Source organism: Pyrus communis, chromosome 17 (assembly GCF_041283825.1).
Source record: "Pyrus communis isolate YQ-2024b chromosome 17, ASM4128382v1, whole genome shotgun sequence".
Lineage (NCBI taxonomy): Eukaryota > Viridiplantae > Streptophyta > Magnoliopsida > Rosales > Rosaceae > Pyrus > Pyrus communis.
Genome location: NC_142581.1, coordinates 5,785,035 through 5,809,501, shown reverse-complemented (window position 1 = coordinate 5,809,501; position 24,467 = coordinate 5,785,035). Strand labels below are relative to the sequence as shown.

The window sequence follows — 24,467 nt, the reverse complement described above, 5'->3', positions numbered from 1 at the left end:
ATTAAGCAAATTTATGAGAACGACGATGCAATTCAAAATTTATTTTCAATCTTTCTAGCAACTCTGAAATTTTCGAGATAACTGCCAAATTTTCTTATGGCTTCAAGATCGACATGAGAAGCCAACCTTGACTGGCATGTATAACGAGGAAGGTAAATGGTGGTCTGAACATGAGTAGAAAAAGCAAGGATTGTTGAACAAAAATAAGAAAAAATAAAATGAAGCTCATTAAATATGTGGCACAACTTCAAGCCATTAAATATGATGAACTTTGTCAAAATTTCAGTGTTTAACTTAATAACATAGTTCATCTATTTGTTGCATTGTCATTAGACGACTAAATGATTAAACTTGAGTTTGATTTACACTCTATGTTTGAGAAATATTTACCATATGGAAAGAAGAAGAAAAACAAGGTCTTTGTCTAAAGAAATGCCTTGAGAAAAGGCAGATATGTAAATTATAGAATCTTTCAACGAGATAATACTTTGGGGTGTGCTATCCACACACTCCTTTTTACTTCTCACACACCCCTTATTAATTTCTGTTCGTTGATCTTCTTCAATTCATCCAATCCGACGGCTAAAAACCAAAAAAGTGTGGAAGAAGTAAAAATGGGTGTATGGATATCACACCCCCAATACTTTTTTGGTTAATTTTTTTAAGTAAAGTTGTTCTTTAAATGATAACGGAAAACAAATAGGTTGAATCATAACACTGGAAGTGAGAAAGTCAAGTACGAAAAAAATGTGAATTTTCATATAAAAAATTGCTAACATTCCTCGTTTTAATATTGGTAATTTGGGTATACTAGTGTACCTCAACTCTATACCACGTCAATGCATAACATATAGTGTTGAATTAATGACTGAATATGCATTAACGTTTTGTAGAATTTCAATGAGTGGATTAATTCGAGCCACTTACCATACTGATGTATAGAAGCATAACTCCTGAAGCAAAGATTTCCTCTGTTGCTACGTAAGGTCATAAGGAGATAAACTTGTATACATTGTGTGCATTCTCCTTTTCTCCCTCTCTCTCTCATCATGACTGAATATAGAGATAGGAATAGATTGGATATGTATCTGGTATTCTCGTGCCAAGTTAGTCACAAGCCTAATTAGTCATATTTTCATATTATTCATATATAATTATAAATGGGCAATTAACATGGCCGAAGGTTAATAACATGCAGCTAAAAAAAAGATAAAGGTGAAAAAAAGAAAAGAGAAAAGAGGGAAAGAGAGTTATATATATTGAAACTTGTGCATGAAAAGGGAAAGCAAATTGAGCAGTTTCGGTGTTGGAAAGGAAGGGCATCGTTCTAGGTATTTGACCGTTTCTGTGATGAACTCATTCAAGCAAGCAGCATATGCGTGACCTTAAGCGTGTGATAGTAACTGGTTCATTTACTGGGTAACAGCTCCTCTTCAGACCCAAGTCGTGTGTGCCTGTGGTACAGCCAAACTTTTTCCGCATACATTATTTTTCTAAAGATAACATGAAATAATATAAATGGCTCAGATAGAGAGAGAGGAAGGGAAACATTACACTGCAGTTCACATGGAAATCGAACGCCCACCCACCAAACTTTCAAAGAGTGTTTGTATCAATTTTTCTTGGGTAATTTTACCATTTCATAAATGTAGATGCAAATTTTCGCCTTTCCTTAATTAATGAATATGCACCTGCAAAATAATAACACCTACAAATTTTCACCTTTACTTGTAGGCTGCCGATTGAACTTGAGTCGGATTGTGCGACTGCTTATCCCATTCTGCCGTGCTGCCTACTCCAATGTGAGGTGGAGGATGCTCCTTGCGGGCCTAGCCGCGTATGAACACTTTGCCTGGAAGGTTGTCCATGTTGATTATTGGAGTGTGGCCCTAAACATAAATGTATGCTCGTTCGGGGGCCTAACCGAGAGTGCACGCTCCTCCACGCGCTAAGACGAGAGTCTACACTAGTCGAAGGGCTACTTACTAGGATGCCATTAGAGAGAAACGTCATCGCCTGCCCTTGTCCTGCTCCGGGATGCCTCGTCCGGGGCACGCTGCATCTCGGTGCGTTGCAAGAGCTGACTCACCAAGGTAGTCTGCTGCGCGAGGGTGCTTGTGACTTTGGCGATTTGTCGAGATATGTGTTGTTCGCCATTTGGAATGGAAGAGTTGGGACGGTAGACGCCTGCTTAAGTTATGGTAGTGTAATGGACTCTAGGTGCAAAGCTTGAGCTAAGATGGGTCAGATCTGCAGTAAGGTGGGGTAAAAATACCTTGGTTCAACCGTCGGCCTTGGGATCTAAATCTGGGCTAGTTGAACTGGTATAGGACTATGCTGGACTGTCTAGAGGGTTGTGGGAGTAGGTTGGGCGTATGGGCGCTAGGCCACCTCGGTTGGTGTGGCTTGGGCTACCTCAGTCTAGGCAGCTCGCATCCAAGTGAACGTGGCAGGAGCCAAAAGTTGTTGCCGAGGGCGAGCAGCTGTTTGGGTCTGCGCCTGTTGGCTACTTGCGTCGTGGGCCTCCTGCCCTAGGGTTTCCTCGCGTTGAGTGGTGGTTGTCCCGTGGGCCACTACAGCGGCGATTGCCGCTGCTGGCATGGCCACGGTAGCTCGTGGTGGCAAAGGTGCAGTCTTTACCGTGGTAAACCTCGAAGAGCAACGACATGGAGCCACATCGCGATCTCCACCAGTTGGTCTATGTCCTTCAACGTAGGAGGTCTCATTGGTTGTGGTTTCTGAATTTCCTGACATCGTAGTCGTGGATCTACGAACGAATAAAGTTGAAAGCAAGAGTCTTCTTCGAGCCTTCGGATCAGAGCTCTCAATGAAAGCACCAATTTGTGGATGCAAATTTCCGCCTTTCCTTGATTGACGAATCTGCACCTGCAAAATAATAACACCTAAGATTAAGGTCAAAAGCCTCAAGCGCCCATGATAAATGAAGGGGCTTTGGTCAAAGAGTCTCTAATGCCAAAGTTAGAATTCTGAAAATAATGTATTTTGAGTGTTTGTGGGAAGCAAAAAGCCTCTTTAGGGGTAGCTAAAGTTTCCCCAAATTTTGGAGATAAATGGAGTATTTATAAGATAAGGTGGCTAGCCCTTGGGTGGAATTTGGGTGAGAATATTTTAAGATATTTGTGTAAATAAATATCTTAGAATAATTAGGTAAATATCCTAAATAAATGGAATCAGGATAACTTACTTGAAAGATGTCTTCTTTGATTAGGAGTGCATTTATAATAAGAATAAGGGATTATTCTATCATAAATACCTTTAATTTTTCCTACGGGCAGAGGTGCCCTGAGCAGTCGTTGATCATTGTTTGCTCTACCTCAGCTGCGCGTGGTGAATGAGGCTGATCCCTGCTCACTTAATAAGGACAATCTTGTCTTTCTTCAGAAATAATTCACGTGTAAGCTCCGTGATTTTTTGGATTATTTTTGGCTCCACAATGAAGTCCAATGATTATTGGTCACTTATTTTAAGTTGTTGGATTAATGGTTAAAATGAGTCAGAGTTAAGTGCTTGTACTCAAGAAAAATAAATTTTGTACATATAATCAAAAAGCAAAACTGTAAAATGTCTCAAAATGGTGTCCATTTAATTCATATATAATACTTGATTTTCTTCGTACATATAAAGTTATCGTGCTAACAAATCACAATTTGATATATGTATAAAAGTTATCGTCTCTAATTTTAACGAACTATTTTTACATATATTTCAGACTCTAATTTGCAGGTAACAAAGCAAATGAGTCAAATAATGTTCATTCAACTAAGCTAGGGTTAATAACCTAAAAAAAATATTTCTAGGATTAAAAGTGAAATTTCCTTTCCACAGAGGACAAATTAGCACAACCCCAAGTAGGTTCCAACTCACGGAAGAGATAAAAGACTGTAGAGATTATATATACGAGGGAAAAGCAACAGTCCAAACCACAAATGAAAAAATATTAACTTGTTACTAACACATGACAAACATAAAAGGGCCAATCAAGCAAAAATTATTCCGACCAAAAGTTCCTTTGGGAAAAGCTAATCCTCTCTCGTATGCCCCACAGACTTTCTTTACCTGCATTTTAATAACTTTGATTTGTTAAAGCTTTAAGCTTTTTTTTTTTTTAGAAAAATTAATAAAAATAATTTGAAAATTTTAAGTTTTAATGATAAAAGAAAAATAAAGAATAAAGTGAATAGTACAATGATTGACTTTTTAGTGTAAAAATATGATTTTTCGTTAAAGTAAACAGTACCGAAACTTTTCATTAAAGTTTTTTTTTTTTTTTTTTTACCTCATTGGGCGTTGGGATGGGTCTTCGCCAAAGACTCGTTGGGTCCTCCCATTTGAAAATTATTGTGTAGAGAATACTACAACTGCACAACTGGGCGTAGCTCTTTGAGTCAAGATTATTATACAAGAAGATTAGGTTTAAAAGCAAAAAGAAGATTCTGGAAAAGTTCGCTTATTGGTATTGGAGATTCAAAAGCAGCAGAGAAAAAGCGTAAAAGGTTTAATCATGGTATTGCATGGATCAGGATTTTCTTATGAGTAAAGATGAGAATCCTCCTGATCAAACCTATCGGATCATTGAAATTTTATCTAACGACTACAATTATTATAATCATTAGATAAAATTTCAACGATCCAATATGTTTGATTAGGAGGATCCTTATTCTTTGCTCAGGAGAGGATCGTGATCCGTGTTGCATATCTAGACAATGGGGTCAAGTCTTAATTTGTACAGTATACTCCTAGTAGTAGTACGGTTGTTGTCGGGTATTCGCATGCTGTACGAAAAGGAAAGGCATGTTGTCTTGTATTTCTGCTCCTCTCTAAGCTTAGCTTTCAGGAGATGATCCTAGCCATAAGAATAAGTGTGTGTATATTGTCACAGGGAAGTGATTTTAACACATTGTTTTTCTCCTTTTTCACAGTTGCATAGTGTTGCATAAGAATAAATCGATGTTTCAATATCATTTTTCATTGGCATAATAAAAAAGTTAGTACTATTCACACATTTTTTTTTACCTTCCATAGACTCTTGTTAATTTTTATTCATTGGTTTTTCAATTCATTTGATTCGATAGTCAAAAATTGAAAGAGGTGTGTGAAAGGTAAAAATAGGTATGTTGATAGCACTACCCAATAACAAACCTTCAAGAGTGGGATCCTTTCATTGGATATGAGGTGGTTGGTTGACAGGTGCAGGGCCGGCCCTGGCCTAGTAATGTCCAGGGCCCAAAAAAATTAGGGGCACCAAATTTACTAGGGTGATATATTCATATATGTTTCCCTAAGAGTATAAATTTATAAAATTTGGTTAAATAATCAATAAGTTTAACTAGAATTAGTGGTTTCTATTGCTTAAAATTAATTAGGAGGTCGCGGGTTTGACACACTGTGTGTTTATCTACTTTACAATTTTTACAAATTGTTTTCATAAGAGTATAAATTTATAAAATTTGGCCAAAAGATTAGAAAGTGTAATCAAAGGTGGTGGTTTATGCAATTTAAAATTAACCAGGAGGTCCTGGTTTCAAAATACTATGTTTGCTTTTTTATTTTCAAATTTCTACTCATTTTTTTTTTTCATAAGAGTATGAATTTATAAAATTTGGTTAAATAATCAAAAAGCTTAACTAGAAGCAGTAGTTTTTGTTGTTTAAAATTAACGAGAGGACCTGACCTCGAAGTACTATGTGCATATTTATTCTTTCCAATTTTTTTGAACTTCTGTTTCATTATTAATTTCTTTTTAATTACTAGCTAATAGCTATGTGGATTACAGTTTTACTTTTAAGCCATTCATCTTCAAGTCTAACCTTCAACAAAGACTAATTAATGTAGACCAGATTTTTAGACCAAATTTGCAAATCATATTATGTGTCACCAATAGGTTTAATTTAGTGCTCATACAATGCTTATACATATATATATATATATATATATATCAATTAAAGAGTAAAAAATATGATTAATTTTTTTTAGTCCCACAATGACGAGGAAACAACTCAAGATTTATATAAAAACACTTTAAACCCAAGGTTTTTTAGTTCCCTTCTCTCAATAAAAAATAAATTAGTTTTCCGTTTTTTTAAATTATTGAGTTTTAAGTGTTTTTCTAAGCATAATCTTACGAGTTAAAAATTTCTTATATGAAGTTAGGACACATTTTTGGGCGTTGCCCCGGACCTCAAAAATCTTGTAACCGACACTGGATAGGTGATGTGTTGTCAAAACAAAGGTTGTCTCACATCCTACTCAACAAATTCTCATTCATGCACCGAGCATGTAAAGTTGTAGACATCATAATATCAAATGTAGCCAAGTGAGAGATCGAAGGTTTGGTTCTCACCAAAAACGAATTTGAATCATATTATTGCTAGCCAAACTCCCCCCCCCCCCCCCCAAACTCCCCCCACACCCTTACTGTAGAAATATTGTTTGTTCAAAAAAAAATATATATATATATCGATTGTACACTACATCATCAAATCCAAATTATAATTAGATTTAAAAGGAGTTCATTTCAGTTCAATACCCTAAACTTTATCCAATAAGACATGTTAGTACCTGCCTCTTGGATTAACAGTTTAGTACCTGGTACGTTGTGAAATTTTGACAAGCCGACTACGGCTTTAGATTGATCGTTTATAAATTTTATTAAGTGATGATGTGTCAAACAAATTGAATGAAGAAAAAAGAATTGAGTAACATTTAGCAACTTTAAAATGGGCCTCTTCAAGCTAGACTGGGGTAAACGAGCAGGTTGGGCAAGGGTTGATGCCAGCACTGGTCCTCCTACTTTACTATCCTAATCTGACCAGTTTTCAAGCTTTAACAAGCCTCTTTCTCACCCTTGTTGAAGTAGCTTTTTTGTTATCTATTTTTATATATCTTTCCCTTTGCGATCCTATTAAAGTCTCCTTGCATGTAAGTTTCGTCCAGTTCCCTCTCAGCTCTTTCCCGTAAAAATGGATAATATTTTTTTGGGTAGTGTAGAATATAAAAATATAAGTGTAGGCTTTCTTCCAATATAAACTCTCTGGGCAAGAGTAATATAAGGCAAGTAAGTTATAGGTGTAAAGCCAACAAATCTCTTACCTATCCTTCGCCCTCTTCTTGTTCAGTAGAGTCATTTTCATCCCCCTTAACGCGAGTTATAGTGCCCTGTAATCGAGTTGGATTCCCTTTTTGGTTCCATTCTTCCTATTGGTTGAGTAGTTTAAAGTGTAAATTGCAGACAAAATAGCTAACAAGTCAGTGTAAGAAAGAGAGTGAGTGGGATAATCAATAGAAAATATCCATTCATTCGGACTCCTAGTAAGAAAACGTATTCATATTGCTTTATATTGGGCCATAGCTAGCAACTCACCATACCATGCACGTTCACCCGAGAAGGATACCCTTTGTCTATGTCAGCCAAACCAGATGGGACGAGACTAGTCCGATCAAGAGATATAAGATGATCATCTAGCTATAGCTCTTATTATCTTAGTTGCTGTTTAGTCTTCACATGAAAGGTGCTATTAACTAGAAATAAGATCAGTACAAGCAAGACTTTCATTTTCCTATTGTTATCCCAATAGCACATTCTACTTGAGAATAGTTAGTAAGACTAATTTGAGTAAGCAAGTCCAGTGCTATCGCTTACAAGTGCCTCTTTCGCTGTCACCCATGGTACCAGTTCATATTTGGTTACCCGAAGCTCATATAGAGAATAGAACTTGAACGAGGCCTTCCCGACTTTACCATCTCAAGCAAGCCTGAACGACCTTACTGTCTCAACCCTGACTGATGACTAGCTTTACTTGATAGAGTTGCCTTCCATGCCCGGTTAAGTTCGCCCTTAGGGGAAAAGGCCTTTCCTTGCCTTACCGGACAATAAGAATTTAATTGCCTTGAAAACAAAACGAAAGTACTACTTTGGATATGCTATGATTCGCATCTCTCATTAAACTTTTATAATACAATTGATGTCCTACTCTTTTAGTTTTAGCTTTCTTCATTGAGTAAAAGGAAATTAGCCTTTCAAACAGAAGGCATATGATAGCTCATTCCTCGACTTATTTATATCGTAAGAGAGAGAGAGAGAGAACCTCCTATGCCCAAAGACTCCCATGCTTTCCATCGGTCAACAACCAACCACAACTCACTATAATTCTTCACTACTCGTACAGGAAGGTAAGAAAAACTTGCTTTTCTGGAGGGAATCAAAATGACGTAAATCCCAATTTTATGACCCAGGAACATATTTTGCTATTGCAAGTAGAAATAGAATTACAACTCGAAAAAGAAAAGCAACTAGAAAAGTAAAGGCTAGTAAAACTAGAAAAGCTATTAAAATTACAACTAGAAAAGGAATTAAAAGTAGAACTAGAATTACAACTCGAAAAGGAAAAACTATCGGTGGAAGGCCTTGTGCATGTTAAACACGCCCCCCACTCCATCACTGTCATCACATACATTATAGCTTCTGTTTTTTCTTTTCTAGCCAACAAAAAAATAGTTTTATTGACCCATATGTGCACTTTTTCTACACAAAAATGGAACACGTGAAAAATAAAATTAAGAATCGACCAATCAAATCAAACCGCCAATACTAATTTTGCACTGATTCGCCCACTGGTTTTTTAGCCCACTATTTTTGACCTAGACATATTCGTTTTGAGTTTTTTGCTTATGGGGCAATAAATGTGTCATGCTTTGCTTGGTCTTTTTGAGTTTTTTGAGTTTTTTTTTTTTTTTTTTGTTTGTTGGTAGATTTTTGTTAGATTGGATGTTAAATTAGTCATCGATAAAATTCGAACTCATGCTGTTATGTAAGGATTCAATTCATTTCCACCACTGTGATAAGGGGTCGCTTGCAAGAACAAATTTGAGTTCATATCCTTTAAAAAATATATTAAATGTATCGGATATTCGTTAATTTTGCCCCCACTTCAAGTGGAAGAAAACTCATTGTTTGAAGAGTAATGTTAGAGAGACTAAATTTGCAAACTAAATGATATGTCACCAATAAGAATAAACATGTTTATCAACGTTAAAGTAATAAACCAATCATCAACTTCTATATCTTTTAGTTTTCAAAATTTTGCTTACAAATTTAATCTCCCTAGCATTACTCTTGTTTGAAATATTACAAGGATAGTGACCGATAGCAATTATCGTTTGCATGACTGGAACAAATTAAATGTACCTTTTCTATTGTCGTGAAGAAAATGAAAAGATGACTGCGAGCATTTTGAAGTCAAAAGTCTTGCTTTCTCCGTGTGAATTAAGAAGATAATTAAGCACGAGGTGATAGAGGTTCAACTAATCTCATAGCCCACTTTTCAATCTTAAACAAGTTAATCAATTTGAACCACATTATTGTTAACTTATTGTGAGGCTAGTCCACCCTCTCCTTCTTAGTGTAGATAATATCGTTTGTCAAAAAAAAAAAACAAAGTCATTTTGTGGCATGCTTACTTATAAAGAACGAATTTGTAAAGAATGAGAGCTTGTTTAGGAAATGCTTTTAAATGACTGAAAACGTTTTTAAAGAAAATATTATCATGTCCAAAAGCATTTGAAATGCTTCTGCAAGAAGCACATAACTAGTGTTTTTTTGTAGAAAGCACTTTAAGTGCTTTTTCCAAGATCAAAGACTTAGAAGTAGATTGAAGCACGAAATGTGTGTAGCTGCTCTCTTGACCAAACTGAAAACAAGAAGCTTCATTGTCTTCCATTCGGCCAAGAAAAGAAGGTAAAATTTCTTCTTCCAGATCAATCATTCATGGTCATCGTTTACTAGGCAGCTGGTGGAAAGAGCTCAATAACAAACAATCGTCATCAGAGTTCTACCAAAGTTACATTTATATGCTGCTAATTATGCAAATGCGTAGATATATTAGACGAATAAATGAAGAACAGATAAAAAGGGAAATATACTTGTGTTTGCCTTTTGTTGATTTGAGTTGTAATTACAAAATTAGGAATGCAGAACTTGTCTCAACCCTCCCTACCAATCACAGCCAATTTACAAGATTCAGCAATAAAAATGTGCCAAACCAAAGCCGCTTGGATTAGTACTATCGGAGAATAGAGTACCGCACCACAAGATAAATTACAACTTATATCCAATGTTTTACTTACTGAGACATTTTGTGATAAAATCCAACATCTGTCGGGTTGTGCAGGTGGTTAAGCTAGGATAATATCAGTGTAATTCTGAGTCGTTGGCTTAACTGTAAATTCTTAACAAATTAATACTACCCAAGTGGTGAGTGCGGGTACAAAAATGAGTTACAATTAGGTTGGAATAAGGGGTTTTTTTGGTAGTTAATTGATTTATTTACTAGATCTGGAGTTATAAATTTGGTTTGTTCAGTTAGAATTTCCCTATATATTTCTTTGTTTACTAGTTTTCCAATTCTTTGTAGGATTTGGAATGTTAGGATCGCTTCCTTTATAATTACTCATTTTATCAACTAGTTTTCCAATTCTATGTAGTTTTCCTCTTTCTTTTAGCCAATAATATAAACTTCAAAGTTTGCAATTAGTTTGCTTATTTCTCTCTTTAATTTGCTAACATGATTCCCTTACAATGTAACAAAAACACCGTGGGTTTTGTTTTATTAAGTTGGCAATCAACATAAACTAAGAAAAGGAAAAATAAAGGATCCAGTACTACTGTACGTAGAGATGATGGAGATAGTATCGAATGAGAATTTAGAAATCTTCAAAGCAAGAAAATCAAAGTGTTTTCTCATTTGCTTCTCTGTAATACATTTGACTTTGTAATTGATGGTCCTACTGCCCACGCTACACATACCAACAAGATAATAGTACCCAATAATAATAGATGAACTCTCAAAAAAGTACACATTTATATATAAGATTAATTTGAAAAAAATATTATCTATAGTTTGGCAAAGAAAATGGTAACATTATATATGCTTATACTTTCGTCGTCGTGCATGGAAGAACCCTAGTTAGTAATTAATGCGCATGCAAGCCCTACCTTTTGATCGATATCTAATATATATATAGGAAACTGCTATTTTAATTAGTACGTACAAAAAACAAAGACTGTAGTATTAATTAACAATGAAAAAAGAATTTCAGTATCAACATCAACTACAAGAAAATACAAAACTACAAACACAAAGTACAAGATTATTATGCCTAGCTACGAGCTACCACCAAGAGATTTTAGATGATATCACTGAAGTCCAAAGTACCCTCTGGGATTTCAAACTTTAACCAGCTGCTGCAATAGCTTTCCTTCTCATCCTCTGTGCTGCTGTTTATGTATGTACCTGATGAATTCAAAGGAGTCGGGCTTGAATAAGGCGTTGACATAACTGAATCGAAGCTGAAATCGTGGTTCTTGTTGTAGTTAAAAGATTGGAAATATGAATTTTCCGGATAATCAGGACTAGGGTTACCAGAAGTAGTACTGCAAGGCACATAGTTTGGTTGGGAGACAGCTGTTTGATGATGATCGGCACTCAAATTCGGAGGGACTGTGTTTTCTTGGGAAAGGGGGCAGCTCAAGTTGGTCATGTTTGGTGAGTAACCTTTCACATTGATCTGTTGCATCAGATGTTTTGCCATGTCAGCAGAAAAGTCTCCCCCTTGGATAAGATTTTGAAACTGATCATTGCATTGTAAAGGTGGGAGAACTTGATTATTTTGTTCCTGAGAATTGGAAATCTGGTTTTGATGGAGATTATAATTTTGGGAACACATTTCCGGGTTTTCTTGTTTGATTGATAACAGACTTGTTGCTAGCCTTAACATTTCTGGATTAACAAGGGGTTGTTGCTGCTGGGTACTATTCAACAAGTTTGACAAATTGAGTAGTGCAGCAGCTGGGTTGTTGCACACATATGAGCTGAGAATTGAGGACAGATCAAGAAGATCGATGCGTGGAGCATGAGTCACGGGATCAATTCCCATTCGAAGGAGCCTTTTTCGGATGTGCGTGTTCCAGTAGTTTTTTATTTCGTTGTCTGTCCTTCCTGGCAAGCGAGCAGCAATAGCTGACCACCTAACATTATTGGAAAAAGAAAATTGATCAGAAGATGTAATATAATTATTAATTGCAAATCATTTTGATTTTGGGAGGTCAGAAACCCTAAAATACTTCAACAACTTGTTTAGCGATTTGTACGGTTAATTAAATTTCAATTAAACATAAGCTTACTTGTTTCCAAGGATGCTATGTAGTTGGATTATAGTCTCTTCTTCTTCAAAGGAGAACCTTCCTCTCTTTATATCAGGTCTCAGGTAGTTAGTCCATCTGAGGCGGCAACTCTTCCCGCATCTCTGGAGTCCTATACAATTTTTCACAACAAATCATTAATTAAATTGATAGTTCAAATCTCATCGATGACAGTTTGTTTATTATTAACAAAAGAAAAAAAGAAACTGTTTGATGAACATTGTGTATACCTGCATTCTTTGGAAGGTTTCTCCAATTTCCAGGGCCATGCTTCTGAATATAATTCACTAGCAGGGCATCTTCTTCAGTTGTCCATGGACCTTTCTTGAGTCCATTTTTATCACAACAAGGAGCTCTTCCCATATTTGCAGTGGTACAGCTGGTTCTGTTATCTAACTTGATGTGGAGGTGGAGAGATGAGTTTCCAAAAGTACTTACTAGGATGGACAAGGGTACTTTGTGACTTTAGAATCAGAAAGTAGTTTAAGTTGCTGATCAAAAGGGAAAGATGAGGCCTTTATATAGTGGAAAGGGGTGAAGTTTGGGAAACATTTTTGAAGTCAAAATGGATTTGGCGCCGGCCTGAGGACACATGTCCATTTATCTGCAGTACAGGGAATATGAATGCAATATGTATAATATTTAGTTATGGATCATAAGCCCACGTTAAAAAAATAAATAGAAAAAGAAAAAATAAATAAAGAATGAACCCAAGTAAATTAAGAGAATCATGCTTGGATATAATTGTGCCCGAGAAGTCACAGCAGATAATACTACATACTACGCTGTTGGGGTTTGACCTTTTTTGTTTTTCTCCATCATTAAACCCTAATCTTGTAGCTTGTTAAAGCAGTACTCATGAAAAGGATAGGACGGTAAGGTTGTTAGATCTGCTGATCAACAACAAGAAAAGCTTGATCGACCTTCTGTTTTTTGCAATTTCGTGTTTCATTAAGTGTTTGATCCTTTTCTATCAACTTTCTGATTCTGAGATTACTTGCTCATGAAGGCTAGGAAGCCAAAGCTTATTAACTTTATTTACGTCGGGCTATCATCAGCATGGTCAATGATGCTAGCTCCTAGATCTACAATTATTTATGTCTAATTAATCAAAATACATTTTTATTTGTTGTGTTAAAATACATTATATACATGAAAGGGAAGAAAGCGAAACCTTTGATCGATGTTGTGTTTTTTGTCATGATAATATTGAATATTTTGACCATCTTTTAAAACATTGTCATTTATTTCTAAAAGTGCAGTTAATTTCTTCATTGGTTGGAATCTACTATGAATAATTGAAAATAACTTCTCTACTTGGTCCTACAACAATTGACAAAATTTCAGTTGTATGTTGACATATTTAGGAACATACGGTAATGTTTGCCATGTTTTAAGATTGATTGATTGGAGCCCAACCTTTTTGTGTGTTTCGTTAACCAAAGAAAACAGAAAGAAAAAGAACTACATTCCAACAATTGGTGTCCATACTCTCCTATCACTATACTCGAAAAAACCAACATGCATGCATTTGTATCTCTTCGTCTCTATTTCTCTGTGGAATCTACATATGTATGCCATTTTTATCGTACGGGTAGAAGAAATTTGAACTTAAAATGCTGGTTGGATTTATTTTAGGGAAATTTTAACGTATTGTTAAAATTTCTCTACATTTGAAACTTATTGCTCTTGTTGGCTATAATATACTTACAATTAGATAATATATCAACATTCTATTTTTACATATGACCAACTATAGATGACAACAAATCCATAAATTGAGAAAAGTTTTGGTAAAAAATGATAAATCTTGAAAACTCGCAAGTGATGGTCTATTTGGATGAATAAAGTGTTCCTCTTCAACTCACTGTATTTAGTTTCAAACCCTCTAATTCTTGTAATATAGATAAATTTAGTTCAAGTTATCTTATTATTTGTGAAAATAAAGTCTTGAAATTAAAAGTTAAAGATGAGTTGAAGATGATGTGTCGTCTTTGTTTACACATGTTACACGTCGTTGCTAACTTTCCAAGCTGGAACGTATTCTAAAACACACCATTAAGATGAAGCCACATAGCAAGGTGTACTTCCTACTTTCCAACAATAAAGTCAACCCATATCAAAGCCATCTCAAAACTGACAAATGTCCTCTGTGCGTAGAGTTTCTGTCATCTGCGCGCAGTAGCATTGTAAGGGCAAGACACTCTCTCTCCATCTGCAAAATCAAATTAGTCATTGAAAATCAGGTGCTACAGTCCATCCACCTCTATCTAACATTACCCGAATTGGTCAAATACTATCTTATAATACTTATCTACTAAGATTTTGCATCGAGAGGTCAAAATGCTGCTGCAGCTTTCTTGCTTGTTTCACTTTGCTTTGCAATTTTCACTATCTTTCTTCTTTCTTCCCAAAAGAGAAAATCTAGAAGAATATGAATATCGATCTGCTGTTTTTCTACCCCTTAAAATATTCGTATGTAACTATATAAGGATCATTTGTTTCAAATATATGATATCAGCTGTTGAATTTCAAAGAAGAAGCTGCTAGTTCAATTCAGCTCATACTTTACAATATTATTGTACATGCCTCATAATAAAATAATTTTAAGCAAATCATAATTTTATCTTTGTCCCCTGTTTGGTGTCTATTAGACATACATGTTAGCCATCACTTAATTTAATTTTTATTTAGATTGGAGGTCGATCGAGCTTTCAATCACACGTTTATGGCCGTAGACACGTGCCCGAAACTGTTTCATCAATTTGGCCAGATCATGCATACCTAAGTATCATAAATCCATATCTGTGGTCGTGGAAAGTTTTCCAAGTCGTCCTTCGTCACTATAATTGCTTTCAAGGGTTTACGATCATGAACTGGATGCATGCCTTATACTAGACGTACACATTATACCAGTTTATGTAATTACTTGTCAAAAATCTAGGGTCGGTAAATTATACTATATAAAATTTGGTAGTTAATTAATTGTATCGTATGATCGTTGATAGCTAACTTTTGTTGATGTGTGGCCTCCAAAATTCCCAACAAACTTTGAATATATATCAAGTGGTTCTCCTTATCCTGTATCTTCTGAGGGCATCATCGATTTAGGGTTTTTAAATGAGAAATGTGATCTAAGTTTTGTGGACGTAATAGAATCACAGGTCGATCCCTGAATTTTCTATACATCCATGCACATTATTTATACGTAGTTGTTGTGTATGACAGTATGAAATCTACAGTTGTATACTACAAATTTGAGGATTGAATAATTACAGAGAATCTGCATGAAGAGTTGACCTCCCTCATGAGGCCTCAGCTGTTCTCACTTGTAAACACGTGGATTAGAATTGTGGTACCAAAATTGTATGCGATGCATGGCAAAATTACACGCAACTGATCGACGTTAGTGGTTGTTCTGGTGTTGATCAACCTTTTAAATTTATTTCTTTGTTGGCCACTGTGCTGTTTCTTCAAATATATTGTGATGATGTGGAAAGTGAGATCATGGATATATAATTGATTATATTAATGCATGGGATCAGTGGTGTGGGAAAATCTGAGTATTAATAAAATAATATGTATGGGATACGGGGCCTTGCAAATTATTAATTGATTAAGAAAATGTACGGGATGCGTGGGATTGTATTTTAATCTCTCATTATTGCCTTTCACATAATTCCTTTTTTTTTTTTTTTTATTTGCTTCAATATGCTCGCACTTTTATCGACTTTTTCTTTTGTTTTTTGGTTTCCATAGTGGCATGCTGAATGAATGGAAGCTGGTCTGTGTCCAACCTCTTTTTTGTTTTCATTCACCAGGCTCTGTCTTAATAATTGGTTAAGCTAAGCTCAAATATTTTTTTTTTTTTAACAAACAATATTAGCTAAGCTCAAATATTAGAGAGCAAAGATTTAGTCTTTTATTATGCATTTAGCATCTGAAGCCTTTTTTTGTTCGAAATATTTCAGAAATTGGTCCAAATGATTATTTTATAGGTCTCAATGAAATTATTCGGTTTTCACTTACTTTCAATATCAAATCGTTTAGTGGATACTTGATTGTTATGTCACCGGTAATTAATGTAGGATGAGATACAGGTCAATGCCGACAAAAAAAAAAAAAAATTCAATTTCTGGAAAAGAAAAATTAAAGTAGGAAAATAGTGGGTTCAATTGATATGATGACAAAAAATATTCTAGTGTTAGAATTGGGTGTATAACAAGTCAGATTGGAATACATTTCGGATCCCTCTACTTGTGCTGCATCAATTGGCAATCAATCGTGGGAGCAGCAACACTCTAAGCGACTTTTTTTTTTACTATTATTAAGGGGAGGGGGGGAGAGTTCGAGCCTATTACAATAATTTAGGAGAGGGGAAGTTTCAAACCCGGGACATATGGGTATAAACTCAACACCCTATCCACTAGGTTATTGAACCATATGCAAGTGACATTGTTCGTAAAGGAGTCCGAAATATTGAAGATGAACACGGTATGAGATTCGCCCATAACCGACGTCATCTATTGATGTTGAAGATATTTCTATTTTCCTGGGAAGTGGTTCCATTGAAGATTTTCTCTTGTGGGTCTTTCAAGACACAACAAATTCTGGAAAGGAGGATGGTGAAAATGGTTGCTTCTTGTTTAGACAGTGGAAATGGTTGCTTCTTGTTTAGATGGTGATGTGCGGTTATGGTGGGATCAAATGCAAGGGTCTAGGCAACAACTAGGTAAAAATTCTATCAAAACTTGACGTTGGTTGAAACAACTAAGGGTTAAATAATTCTTTCTCGATTTCTATAAATTGTATTCAGAAATGATGGGTCAAGCAATCATTAGAAAAGAAACTAAAATGATGGAGACTGATATTTCGTCACGCCCATAAATGGTGGAGGTCAAGGTGGAAGAAAAAGAACAAGTAATTTAGCTTGTTGAGAATCTCGTTGTAGGAGATCTCCCAAAACATGACAACTCAACAAGTGGAGACTCAAGAAATTCAAGGTATGGGTGATTCTAAATGTTATGGCTATGAAGAATCAACAATCTAATAAATTGGAGTTAAATTCCATTGTTGACCAAACAAGAACATTGGGGAAGTAAAAATATTTTGATTATTGATTGGCACATTTTAATCTTGTTTATGGAATTAATTTTGTGATCATTTCACCTAAGTACACTAAAAGTTGGGGTTTCTCGAGTTGAAGAATTTATTTGCTTAATAAGGGAGTTGTAGTCTATTGCTATCAAGATCGTTTCAAGTGGAGGAATCAGATGTAAGACAAGATATGGATCAAATCTGATGGAGAAATATAAAGAAAATAAAATGTTTCAAATTTTGAAAAAAAAAAACTGAAGTTGAAAAATGTGACAGTCTGTCCCGGACTTTTCGTACCGTAGGGGTGAAATGATGGTTTTGCCCCTAGTATGTTTGTTTCGTTGTGTGGTCACTATGGGGTTTTGGTTGGTTGATTTTGGACCACACACACACTTCACACTCACCCTCATCCATTCCTTGTCTCGTATCCCTGTCCCTCTCTCTCTCTCTCTTTCTCTCTTTCCTATCTCCATATGTACGGACAACACCAAAACAAGTGGGAACGTGGTAGATCGAGGAAACAAACTATACATTTGTGCTCATGAGGTCCTTAGAAGTTCAACCATACCCATTTCACTGTTTATGCACATGTTAATTCTTGTGTTTTTGGGAATTTCAAGCTTGTAGGAAGCTTGGTGAGGTCTTTATGAGGTTTGGGGTGGTTCGTTTGAAGGTTTTGGACGTCGGGATTGTGAGTTGCAGGTTTGGCCGGAGTTGGTGGTGTTTTCCCGGCAAGTTTCCGGTGGTTTTAGTGCTTGAAAGTGGTATGAATTTGTTCCTCTTGTTGTAAGCTTCATTTTGGTACCAATTTTGTGAAATTTGGATGAAAAACGAGTGAGTTATCAAGTTTTGAATTTTTCCTGGTTTTCCGGCGCTGACGATGGCGCCGGAGGTTGGCCGGAGAAGATGATGGAATATTCCGTCAGTTTGGACGGAATATTTCTAACGGCGTTAACGGAATCAGTTAGATTTAACGGAATATTCCTAACGGCGTTAACTGACGCCGTTAGTGTGCCAAGCATGTGCCTGCGCGTGTGGCCGTGCCTTGGCCGGGGCGTAGGGGCGCGTGCGGTGTCAGAAAATTATTTTAAAAATATGGGGATGTTCGTGAGGTTGAGTAGATCACGTTGGTGTATTATTCATACACCCCATTTGAGCATTGTATGAGAAGTTATTTTGTAATGTTGGTTATGTGCTTTAAAATTTACGTTTTTATAGTTGTTTCGCATATAGGTGAGACCTATCCCGAGGACGAGCGCGGTCACTCGAGGCAAGGAGGTTACGACCCTTCTACATATCAGTGAGTGGGCTTTTGGTTTTCCGTATATACCTATATACTTGTGTTTTTCCTAGAAAGTGAAATGAAACGTTTATATGTTTTATATGCCATGCATTATGTTTGCCTGTTTAATTATGCATTATTAGTTGCATATATACATATATTTGGTGCTGCAGATGCATAGGTAAGTGCCAGGTAAGTTATGGTTTATGTTTATGTTTAGTAGTGACTTGAGATGCATAGAGAGCTCATAACCTGCACCCCCGGTGTTAATGCTCCCGCCCAGAGTTGGGCACAGTCCTTCACGTGATGTTCACCTCCCGCACCACACGCTCATCTTGGATCCAAGTTAGGTGCACAGTCTTGTCGTACATACCACTTTAGGTGGTTCCGACTCGTAGGTGACCCGCGATTATTCGCCCAGTCTTCACGTGATCGTAGCACTTGAGCGTACTTATTTACACCCAGTCCTGTCGTATAGACCACTTTAGGTGGTTCCGACTCGTGTGCAGGTGTAGTTAGTGAGTTGGAGATTTGAGCTTTAGATTCAGCCGTACAGGTCACGTTAGGTGACTCCGGTTGACAGATTATATGGCATGGATTGGCATTACCTGAGTACTTGCATCTTATTTAGAGGCATTTGGCATGGCATATTTTTGAGCATGATTTATATATATGTATATATTATATTTTTCTAGGAAGTATGCAGGTTTTACGGCGAGGGGTTAGAACTTTGTTTATGAAATGATTTTTGAAAAGCTTTGTTTTTGCCCACTCACGTTTTCTGTTTTGCGCCCCTCCAGGTTCTAGTTGGCTAGCACTTTTGGTGGCTCCCCAGGGGATTTCTCGGCTTATTTGACAGATTATCACCAGTGTAGGACCACCTTTGGGTGTGTTTATTTAGTGTTGTTTCTCCCGGACTGCACTAGGTATTCCGTGCTCTGAACTTTGTTTTTCACACTTACGTTTGCACATGTATGTTATTTACTTTGTGTATAGCTAGGTTTGTTTTTATTCGTACTTTTATTATTATTTCTTAGCTTCCGCACTGTGCACATGGTTACGTCACTTCCACGTGACGGCCAGCATGACCTGATCTCGGTCGAGGTGTGTAAAAAAATATTGGATTAAATCAATATGGTGACAGAAAAGGCAGCAAGAAATATTCTGGTTTCAGAATTGGGCACTTATTTTTTAAGAGAATTACGAGTAGAACAAGACTCATTAGTATACTGGGGCCCCTTTGTTTAAGGCCATCTGAAGTTTTAGATTTCTAAAACTACAAAATAAAGTTTGTAATAAATTTCGGACTTTTTAATTTTCGTCTAAATTCATGTTGTTTAATTTCCCAAGGCTCTTGAGCTTCCCCAATGTTGTGCTTATGTCTTTTTAAGTTGATTGGCTCCCAATGTAATTCATCTTCCAATCATTAACCAAACAAACTTTTTGAGATTTCTCTGAAAAACTGGGTGGACTCTAGAAGTTTTCTCTTCAAAGAATTACGCTTGTAATCCTTTAGCTTCATGCTACATCAATATTTAATATTGGTCAGGAAAAATTGAGAGTTAAATTATAATCATTTTAGCCAATTTTTCAATATATTTCATTAAGAACATGCAGAGACAAGGAGCATAAGAAACAAGCTTCAATTCAAGCATATTAAGGTCCACAAAATAGGAATCCAGAGGTGCTAAAATAGTCATAGAAGCATAGAACCCACAAATAGGCCTATCAAATAACAAACCAGACTAGAAACATATGGCAATGACCCTAAACATTAAGCCCAACAAAGAGGCATAAAAACCCTCATCCTAATAGCCACTGCTATGAAGACCGTCGCATCAACGACCATGAGGCACTAACGACAGCACCATAACAGCGCCAAAGCCCCCATATATATAAAAACCCTAAGAAAGCAAAACCCAAGAACCACACTCCATTCAAGGAGATGATCCAAAAGGATCATGCTCAAATGCCCCCAAGAAATATTGCATGACTGATTATTTTTTTGTACCTCTGTCACACACTAAAATTTATCTCAAATGTAAATGAAATTAAAGCATCCATATTTTAGCAGAAAATTCGCAGACCTTGTTCAAACAAAGAAGTAAATGCATCCATCGTAGCCCTTGGTAGCGCCAAGCCAACCTCAATGCCATCCCAAGAGAAAAAACTGTTGAATTAACAAAGTGAACCACCTCCACTTTCTTTACTCTTCCCCATCCAAAATCAGTCCCATAAACTCCCCAACGTTGGCGATCTAGCAATGGCTACACCACTTTCTGCTACAACTAACTTCCCTTGAGACGAAACCGTCTTCTTTAACCCTTCAAAATCTCCATTTTTCAGCTAAAAAATTGCACCCTCCAAGGCCTTCACGGCCTTAACAATCCCATACTCCGCCACTATCTCTTGCTTTTTATTTGCCACATAACATGCTGACAAGCAGTTTCCGAAATAGGTGATGGGCACTGGACTTTGAAAGGGGCCTCGGATATCTGCTGCAAACCTTATGCGTAAGAGGTCATCACCCTTCATTGAAGTCACCGCTGTTTCTCTACCATCTAGTGCCTTCATCAAGCACACCCACACAAAACCACATGTGACCATAAATTTTGTCAACCGCTTTGGGGTTGGTTCATTGCAATTCTTGCATTGAGTCAAGACAGACTGTTTCAGGGCTTGAATATTTTCTCTTCCTAGTACAAATGTTGCACGAAAATTGTCTACGAAAATGGAAGAAGGCTTGCCCTTGCCATGATTTTTCCATGTTGATCTCAAACCGATGTATTGATTGAACAAAAATCGGCTCATAATCTTTTGGGGTTCTGATCAAACTTCTATCATAGCTTGGAGGTGATTCACTGATTCATGTATCCAAGATAAGTCTCTTCCTGACTTATAAACGAAAGCCCAACATTTCATGAAATGATTAGCAGTCCGTCCATCCACTGTTGGATAGTAGCCAAATTAGGTTAGGAAACAAAACAATATTGATGAGGGAACATCATGATGAGGATTATGTTTCCTTGTTTTGTGGCTTGATTTGCTCCTTATTTTGTGGCTTGATTTGTTCCTTGTTTTGTGGCTTTTTCAAAGCCATAATTATTTTGCTTTCGGGTGGAAGAAAGGAGGAGAAGAAAAGGGGCTGATTTTTATTTAAATGCTTGCCAAGGGAGAAGGTTTGAAAAAAAGAGAAGGAAAGCATCCAAAGAGATGGTGAGAGCATTTGGCTCTACCATGGGCACGGGTGAGAGAAATCAAAGAGAGCTAGAGTGAAAGGTCTCTTGTGAAAGAACTCTTGGGGTAGAGTGAGGCTCTTGGGAAAATTCTGTGAGTGGGTGTACAAGGGATATGGGATTGGGTTATGTCGATTTAACTCATGTGTAATTTGTATTGTTTTTCTCATAGTGAAGAGCAATATCTCTCCGAGGACGTAGGCAGGTTTTTGCCGAACCTTGTAAATTTCTCGGTGTCTTTATTTCTTGTATTTTAAACTATTCAACTGTAGGTTTGTATGTTGGTGAAGATAATCAGCCAAGGCACAACATCCACAACATGGCGAAACGCTATGGAAATGCATAAGCCAGAGTTTGGGAAAATTGTTGCTTGTAATGCAAGAATAGGAAGTACAAATGTGGTTGTGTCATTGGAATTGGAATAAGAATCCAAATTATTAAAATTGGGCAAATGGGGAACAAGGTGATGGAATTCTTGGATATGTCTTGGGTGGTTGCCTATAAGATGGGTGAAGTTGGCAGTGGACTCACCAATGGTGAATTTGACAGAGGACTCATTGGCGGCGTAGTGGATGTAAGATGATGAGTCAATATTATATTATATATTTTACCCTATTTTTAGTATAATTTGGTAATTATTTTGGTAGAATTTTGATACTTTGCTTTATATTTTTAATATAGGGCATTCGACTTCATCTGGAGCGAAATATGATCAAACAGATGAATTTTGGAGTAATTCAAATTGGAAGACGTTCGTGTGTCTCTTGGCTTGTTCGTGTCAAAATTTGGAATTTTTCTACCAAGCGGTTATTTTCTGGCGATTTATTAAAAGAGCAATACATGTTGCTGGAAAGTGACGTTTCTGGGCTTGAATTGCGTTTTTGGAGACCACGATGATCTTGGATGGGTTTGTAGCCTTCTGGAGAAGTGTTCAGGATAGTTCAAGCTTTAAATCCAACTATTTGGGGCCAGTTTTGGAGCTGATTTGGGTCCAAAACGTGGCTGTGCAGATTTTTGGTTGAATTTATCAAGTCAATTTAGGATTATGTTTTTTATTTTATTTCAATTTATTTGGTTTCCTAATTTGATTCTAAGACCTTTTACTAGGAGGATTTTAATTAGAGTAGTATAAATAAGCCTTTTTGTCCAGCCATAGCTAGAATGCACGCAAGATTTGAGAGGCTAAAGCTTAGAGATTTCAAGACTTATACTTTTAGGTGTTTTCATTCTTTTTGTAGTTTAATACAATTATGTTGATTTTAATTATGAGTAAGCATAGCTAATTTTCTTTTGCTAGGGCAAAGGTTTGAACCTTAGTATGAATATGTAATTTTTATTTAATTGCTTATGATATTATGCATGCATACTTTGAATTATTAATCATTGTGTTTTAAACTGTCTTTGTGTCTTAATGATTCGCAACCATTAGGATGTTTAGATAAGTAATTGGATGCAATTCAGTTGGAATGCCACCGGGAAATTGGGTATTGCTTCTAGTGATTGATAGTTGTAATTTCACCTACAACGAATGCCACGTCATAGGTGTTGCATGGTTTTTCAAAAGGTTTTCACAAAGCGTAATAAGTCATGCATGTTTATATTTAATCTAAATGTTGCAGATGGATTGCATGTTTGATATACGTTCTAACTTGAATGCCACAAGTAGAATATGCATAAGGAAAACCTATCATTCAAAGTTGCATGAATAATTCGTAAGTAATTGGTAAATCTACATATGATTGTTAAGGGGATGGAGGAACCCTAGTGCCTTTCCAAATTTGTTTCTCAAAACCTTCTCTCTTTGATTTGTTTCCTTTTTAATTGGTTATTAGTTGCTTTCCCTAAATTACTTTTATTAAAATTCGTTTATGTTATTTTTAAATTTAAAATCAACATTTTCCAATCTTTGTTTGCAAATAATTAATTAACTAAAATTTTGGTTTTTCATAAATTGTTTTAAATAATCCCTACGGAAAACGACCTTACTTGAGCCGTATTATACTACAATAACCTTGTTCTCTTGCAAGTATTTTGTGTGATTTTAACCTCTTTGCGCAGGTACTTAAAAATCCTATCATAAGGCATGGAGGGAGGAGGGGGACAAGTGAGGTTTCCAGAGAGCGGGAAGAAGGGCTGGAGAGTGTGGGAGAGAGAGAGTGTTTAAGTGATGGAAGGAGAATTTGCATGAAATGGTGAGATGGGTGAGGGGATTCATAGAAGTAGAGTCGTTGGACAGGTTTGTAGCAAGCCAGGCCAAGGTATGTCCAAAAATGTGAGGGGAAGAGAGGTTGTGGGAACTGAATCTTTTGGTGGAGAGACCTTACATTGCTCTAGGATCTTAAATGTGCAAGCCATTAGACTAGCTTAGCTAACAATACTACAAATCAAAGTAATAAAAAGTTATTGTTCATCCAAAAAATAAAAAAAATAGAAGAGTTGAAATATTTATAAACACAAGTTTCATCTTGCCAAGATAACATGAATTGCATAAATTCTTGATTTCATATTGTGTCATGGGAATCAAATGACAGTCAAATTATGGAAGTGGATAGGTTGGTACAAATATATACCCTATATTTAAGGTCACGTGTGTTTAATGCCTTTCAAACTTCATTTGTGTAATGGGAGTGCTTTC

At 36.3% G+C, this 24,467-nt stretch overlaps 1 protein-coding gene and 1 pseudogene across 1 annotated transcript; both read right to left on the bottom strand.

The window, feature by feature from the left end:
* Window positions 1–11,064: 11,064 nt before the first annotated feature.
* Window positions 11,065–12,688, bottom strand: LOC137709372 (transcription factor MYB41-like). Its single transcript, XM_068448464.2, has 3 exons — window positions 12,448–12,688; window positions 12,200–12,329; window positions 11,065–12,043 (listed from the first exon to the last, which is right to left on the bottom strand). The coding sequence occupies exons 1-3, from the start codon at window positions 12,578–12,580 to the stop codon at window positions 11,203–11,205; spliced, it is 1,104 nt and encodes a 367-aa protein (XP_068304565.2). The 5' UTR covers window positions 12,581–12,688; the 3' UTR covers window positions 11,065–11,202.
* Window positions 12,689–20,579: 7,891 nt separating this feature from the next.
* LOC148689319 (anthocyanin 5-aromatic acyltransferase-like) lies at window positions 20,580–24,018 on the bottom strand (annotated as a pseudogene).
* Window positions 24,019–24,467: the final 449 nt, after the last annotated feature.